General features: G+C 40.2%; 1 protein-coding gene across 1 annotated transcript; it reads right to left on the bottom strand.

Moving 5' to 3' along the window:
* Positions 1 to 275: 275 nt before the first annotated feature.
* Positions 276 to 4349, bottom strand: LOC105036403 (putative disease resistance protein RGA4). The gene is given in 5 exon segments (XM_073260118.1): positions 276 to 1439; positions 1442 to 3219; positions 3222 to 3377; positions 3380 to 3444; positions 4204 to 4349. Coding segments are annotated over 5 exon segments (3309 nt in total).
* Between the last annotated feature and the right edge of the window lie 2770 nt (positions 4350 to 7119).

The following is a 7119-nucleotide window of genomic DNA, read 5'->3' as shown; positions in this document are numbered from 1 at the left end:
GCTCCCGTAGGAGTCCGGACGGAGTCCTCTTGAGGTCGAAGTTGTCGGCGGAGTCCGGCTCCCGTAGGAGTTCGGACGAAGTCTGTCTGCAGTCGTTGGAGTCGTCGGCGGGGCCCGGCTCCCGTAGGAGTCTGGGCGGAGCTATCTTGTAGCTGAAGTTGTTGGTCGTCGAGGATGAAGTCCGGCTCCCGTGGGAGCCCGGGCGGAGATTTCTTTTGAGGTTGGCCTTGTTGGCGGAGCCGTTGATTCTCTGGAGGACTTCGGCTGGGGGTATTTTATACCCAACAATAATCATTTAAGTTGGTGCTGAACACAGAGGGACTCTTGGAGATGTATCTGGATGCACTAAAATTCCTGGCAGATACGTAGGGGATATGTTCGATTTTGGACCAATCCGAGCCATCCGGGAGGCATCTGCAGAGTAGTTGGTTGCTGGCCATGATCTCAAGCTTATTGAGTGCAGGGAAATCAGGTGGTCCTCCATGAAACCCCTCTGGTAGGGACTGCATCTCATCATCTCTCAACTTCGATATCTTCAAGCTAGGAAGGTCCGAAACACCCTCTATATTAGGGCTGTATGATATTTCCAATTCTTTGATAGAGGAAAAGCCCCTGATTGCCTTTAGACTATCACAAGCTACCATTTGCAGCTTTGTTAAGGTAGTGGCGTGGTGAACAAGGCCAGAAGGAAAAGACCTCAACTTCGGACACGTAGTAAGCGTCAATTCTTTTAAGTTCGGTACGGCTATCAGCCTGTCATCATCCTTCACCTCCCATTCCCATTCCTCCCAATTGTCCATATCTTCGAATATCAATGTTGTCAACTTAGGGAATGAAATTTGTATCCCGCTTCCTTGATCTCCGCTGCAGTCAGGTTCCTGACCCCAAAATTCGGTCCCTATCTTTCTGACAGCATCTGCACCTTCTATCCAGAGGTTTTCCAAGTTGGGGAGCTTCCCTAGCGGTGGAAGTCGCGGGCAAATCACCCATAATAAGAGCTCCAACCGTCTTAGCTCTGGGAGGAGCGAGTGCGTACTGCTAGATGCTATCCAACTTGGGTAATGGAGTCCAAAGAAACCATTGATTGTAAGAGATTCTAGGCGTGACGGTGATGGTGGGCAGAGCGTCGCCTCAAAGACCTCCTCAATTCTTTTGATCTCCACTTCTCCGTAATCACATTCTCGTCCATCATCATCAACTCCATAAGGTGCGCACCTCAACTCTAGCACTTCAAGCTGGAACATGTCTCTCAGTGCATTTAGTCCTCCAACTCGACCCTCATTCAATGCCCTCTCCAGCGCGTTGATTTCGAGCATTTTAAGCTCTTTTAGAGATCTCAATTCTTCCAGTGTACACCAACCACTATTGCTATTGTTGTTCCTGAGCGTAAAATTTATCAGTGTGTTCAGTCGATGCAAGTTTGCAATTTCGGTAGGTATATACCCTCCAGTTCTGTTCCAAAAATGTCAAGACACCGCAGGTTGTGCAACTTTCCGATGCCTTTAGGAAGGCTGCGTAGATTTCTGCAACATCGGAGGATCAAGAACTGCAGATTTACAAGGTTTCCTATGCTCTCTGGTAGGTCACTTATATCAGAATCTGACAAATTTAAATAACGTAGATGCATGAGATTTCCCAAGGAGTCTGGCAATTTTATGATCCGAGATCCAGAAAGGTCTAGTACTCTCAGACGCGGTGTCTTCTTAATCAGGTTGTTGACATCATTCTCTTCCACCTGTGATCCTTCCAAGTGTAGCAGTAGAGTCCTCAAGGATTTGTGCTCTTCCAATGCATCAATAAATTCTTGGCGCTTTTCTTCTGTAACGCGACCCTTTAAGCGACGTCGCTTCACTGAAGATGAAATATTTACGACTTCAACCCCATCTTTCACAAAAAAGTTCTCATCTCCTGCTAAAAATCGAGCAAAAGACCATAGTACATCATGCACAGTGCATATAGAATCATCATTGGACCAGGGAACAGGTTGCAAAAAACTCCTCGGAACAAGATCCCCATAATAATCTTCACCTAACTCTTCCAATGTTAGATCTCCTTCCTGGATGAACCCTTCAGAGATCCAGTAACGACTTAGATTGCGACGATAGAATTCACAGTCCTCAGGGAACAGCGAGCAATATAAAAAGCACTGCTTAAGATGAGATGGCAGGTCTTCATAACTCAAGTACAGTGCTGGTTGAGACTCTTCGGGAAGGCCGGTCCAAGAATTGTTTGAAAGGACTTTAAACACTTTCTCCCAATTTTTCTTGTTCCTGCTCTTTGTTGATAAAACTCCTCCAATGGTCTTAATAGCAAGAGGGAGGCGGCCACATTTCTCCACAATCTCTTTTCCAATATCCTTTAAATGATCGATCTCTCTCTCCTCCCCGCTCAAAACCACCTTCTTGCATAGCAGCGTCCAACCATCTTCAGCAGATAAAAGCTCCACTTTATGATGAGGTGCTACAGCCTTCATTTGCAATGCAACCCCTTCGTTTCTTCTGGTCACAAGGACCCTACTTCCCGTTGCCCCACTCTGCAAGGGGTTTCGGAGTAAATCATTCCATACCTTTTGGTTCCATAAGTCATCCAAGACAAGCAAGAATTTCTTATTTATGACAGCCTCTCGAACCATGGGCTCGAGCAGTGCTCTGCTGGAGGCGCCTCCTGGACTGCCCCCTGCCTGAGTGATGATGTCTTTCAGTAAACTAGTCTCTTCAAAATCTGTGGAGACGCAGACCCACAGCTTCATCGGGATGTTGGCTGTTATCCTTTCGTCGTTAAAAGTCCTCCGAGCAAGAGTGGTCTTGCCAATTCCACCAATTCCTACGATGGCATATGCAATAATGTTTTCCCGAGTGTCCCCCTTAATCAACAACTCTGCCAGTTTGTCAGTATCATTATCGATATTGGACCCCACGATATCAGGGTCAGGTACGGAAGATGTCATCCTGCTAACTTGAGAAGTGGATTGATGGTCATCGCGGCCGGCGGAGGAGAGCTGGAGATCAAATTTAGATTTCTCTACCAAGATGTCCTCCAGCGTATGGTTGAGTTCTTGGATTCTGCTACCAACCTGGTGAGTAAACCTCATCTTCTTGACTACTGGCATCCCAACAGAAAAATAAGAGGAGGGTTGAGGTCCAAAGGAGGCTGCAACTTTAGATTTCTTGACCTCGATTTGGTATTCCTCTATGATGTCGTCAGCATCGTACATGACTCTTTGAGCTTCTTGAGCCCGTTGTTTATGGCTTCGCTCTGAATCTTTTTCCTCTCCGCATCGGCGAGGACGGCTTTTATTGTTTCAAAAGTTTCTTGAAGCCGTGCGATATCGTCGGTCACACCGAAAAACCTGGCCACCTCATTCTTCACCGTGGCCAACCATCGACGAGCTTAGAGATGAGGGCCTTAGTTATCATCGACACCTCCTTTTCTATCAACCAAAATCTAGAAGAGAGGAAAGCAGAACAAGTAAACAGTTAACAAAGATGAAAAGATAACAGAGCAAAAGCATAACATTACAGAAGCATTGGGTCAGAAAAACAACAAGCGTCGCGACGTTTACCCTTCTTTTTTTTTCATCCTTCGGGATGCAAATGAGTCAAGTGCTTACGAGTTACTCGTGCTCAACTCAACTCAATTCAAACTAAATAATCGATTCAAATTCGAATAATTTTTTGAATTGAATTTGAGTAGCAAAATACTCGACTTGAAAGCTTACGAACCTATTTGAATTTTTTATACATATTTTTAATAATATTATTTTTATTTATACTATGTATATTACTATATATATTATTAATAGGTTAAAATTAAATTTCGAACTCAAATATGGCTCGATTGATATTTGAGTCGAGTCGAGACAATCTAAAATTTTACCTATTTTTCATCAAGTCTAGCTCAATTTTGGGATATTAAGACTTGGTCAATGTCAAACCGAGTTTTGAGCCTGAGTATTTGAGTCGAGTCGAGCCAGAGCTTCCAGTTACTCAACTCAGCTCGGTTCGATTGCACCTCTACTTTGAATAAATAAAATATTGATGGTTCATGGTGAGCTCTATAGTTAATATTTTTTTGGATAAATTACAGAAGTACCTCTTTAACTTTAGGAGAGGGTCGGGTCACAAAGGTAGGCATGGAGGGAGATAACATCGAAGATCTCATGGATGGGACTGGAAGAGGAGGAGAAGGGATAAAGAGGAAGACAATGAGGGGTTGCCGGCGATGAAGGAGTGGAGGTAGAGGAAGTCACTGTAGAGGGGGAGGGAGGAGTCATGGAGGCTAGTATGGAGAAGGATGGCAGCATCAAAAGCTTCATGGATGGGATTGAAGGGGAAGGAGGAGATTTGCATATGTAGCTATATATCTCAGAATTTTCTGGATGCAATGTCTTGAAGATATACATTATTCTCTTTCCTTTCTATTCTATGCAAAGAATTTAAGCAAAATCTCTATAGATTTTCTTTCTGTGCATATTGTCCTTTTATATGGTGTTCTGGTTGTTGTTTTTTTTTTTTTTAATGATTAGGGAGATAATAACTAGCTGATCTTCATTGAATTAAACTTAGAGATACAAACAAAAAGATCTATTATTGCTTGAGAAAGAGTGGCAATAACCAAAGAACAACAGAACAACCAAAACAAAACCAAAGAATCCAAAAGCAGACATTAGCTAGTACATAGCGGTTCTCAACTAGAAACATCAAAATAAAAAAGAATAAATAGAAGTAGGAGAAAAGAACTAGTTTCTTCAAATGAGCCTCACAATTTCATCTCACGAACACTACTCCTTCGCATTGAACTTTAAAAGAATTTCAAGACTCAAAAGAAATTTAGATACCAGGCAATGGAGACCAAGAAAACCCACTCTTTTGCTGTCTTCTTAGAATAGAAGCTGAAATAGGAGACCTTGTTAGCAATTATAAAGGTTCATTTAGTTAAGAAATGGAAGTTTAATCATCAAGCTAGAATATAATGAGTTGTTTGATTTTATTTTAGATTTTTGATAATTCATGAAGCAACTTTGGAGAGCAGAGTGAAGACCAATAGTTGAATAGAGATAGCTCTTTCAAAGCAATGGAGATGTTCAAAGCTCTCTTGCTCAGGAAGATCCTAGTATTTCTTTCTTTCCAACATGCCCAAGCCATAGTAGATAGAAGCATGAGGATGGCCTATTGTGTAGGTTTTGAGAAGAATTTTACTCTCCAGACTAAGAAGACATCTTGGAAGGAAGATTGTGGGTTCAGAATTCTAAGAAAATTACAAATTGCCTTCTAGATGGAAGAGAAAAAAGTGCACATTGAGAAGAGACGGTCCACATATTCCTCTCCATGTCCGCACAAAGGTGGCCACCGAAAATTTTCTCTGTCTTTCTCCTCAACAAATCCCTTGTATTAAGTCTTTTCTTCCAGCAAAGCCATAATATACATCTCATCTTCAAGAGGCCATTGAGGCTCTATAAAGATTTGGCAAAGGTGCTTTTAATATCCCTAGAGTTGATGAATTTATAATAAGAAGCCATGGTGAAGGTGGTTTTTCTATCTAATTTTCAGCAAACTTGATCACTGTCTTGAGTCAGAGAGACACATTTAAAAAGTAAGATTCATTTGTTGTATTCATCAATGACATTTGAGTGTTGTTTTCTATTCCTCATTATTAATTTCATCCTGCTTTGTCTTATGAAACATACAAAATGATATCCAAGGAACATATATAATTGACTCAAATAATTCATCTCTCATAATGCTAAAGAAATGGAAGAACAGTATTATATAAAACATCGAATCTTATAAGCAAAACATCTGGCTATTACCAATTGAAAACATAAAATAGATTAAAGAAAGAAATAGAGAACCGAGAATTGGCAACCAATAACATAAGAAAAAGATGCAAAAGAAAAGAAAGATATTTTATGTTTCTGACATAAACATCTTATTCAAAAAAAAAACATCATTAACTAAAATTTCTTATACAAAAGAACACCATCTTTTTCTTTCTAAAGCAGAAATTTCTCCAATAGATTTGGGCCAGTATTGGAGAAGCTGCATGTTTTCTTCAATTTATCATCCCTTTTGCTTCCTTTCTGAGAGGATAAGGAAGCAGAAGAACTTTATTAAGATGCCTCTATGGAGAAGGTCCTCCATTGTCACTTTCTCCCTCCACACCCTTCCTTTTCCTCCCCACTTGATTTTGGGTGTCTTCTTGTCATCCTCATTTGATTTAAGATTTATTTGGTATTAAAAGCAGTTTGGATATTTTACGAAATCATAGTACCATGTGATGATCACATGATATCATTTTATTAATGAAGATAGATGGTTGGACCATATTTGAATATATTGATAATTAGAATGGTCAGTTTGATATTTTTTTAAAATACAGGAGGTGTAAGTAAAATTGAGCTAATATTAAGAGAGTGTTCCTATAATTTATCATTTTTTTTCTAGAGAAGGCGCCCCGCAGCCCCACTGGCAATTGGATTTTGTTATTTTCTATTAACTTGGGCATCCTCTCAGAGAGTAATTTATTTTGAATTCTTGTATTGTGATTCTTTGTTCATTAGATACTAAATAGCTTCATTTAAGTATTTATTATTTTCTTTATCAAAAAAATTTACTGTTTTACAATTGCTGCTTATCTATGGAATTGGTTAATGCCTTTTGCTGTGCAAGAAAGATCTAGTTGGATCTGTATGCCAAATTCTTGTCCTGTGAATTTTTTTTCCCACTCTATAGGCTTAGTTAAAGTATTTATTGTTTTACAATTTTTTTGGTGAAAAAAGTACTTTTTTTACAACTACTTATGCTACTCGTTGGTGGAATCTATTAATAACTTTCCCTGTGGAAGAACCTTTTTATCGATTTCTAAGGTTTTGTTAGGAAGTACTTCTGGAGGGGCTAAAATTGCTTTCCAACATCTAAAAAGCACTTGCAGCATGTTTTCTAAAAAGTTTAAAATTGCTTTCTAGTCTTTCCAAAAGTTAAAAACTTTTACTTGGATACTCTATGTTGCAGGAGAGACTCATCGACTGTCAATCTTCTATTGAGGTGCACCTAAGATGACATGGGGAGGTCCGACCAACTGTTGACCTAGGACCATTGCATCAACCAACCATATGGATGA

This window comes from Elaeis guineensis, chromosome 6 (genome assembly GCF_000442705.2).
Source record: "Elaeis guineensis isolate ETL-2024a chromosome 6, EG11, whole genome shotgun sequence".
In the NCBI taxonomy this organism is placed as follows: domain Eukaryota; kingdom Viridiplantae; phylum Streptophyta; class Magnoliopsida; order Arecales; family Arecaceae; genus Elaeis; species Elaeis guineensis.
Note: the sequence above shows the minus strand (reverse complement) of the source record. Positions and strands in the feature narration are given on the sequence as shown.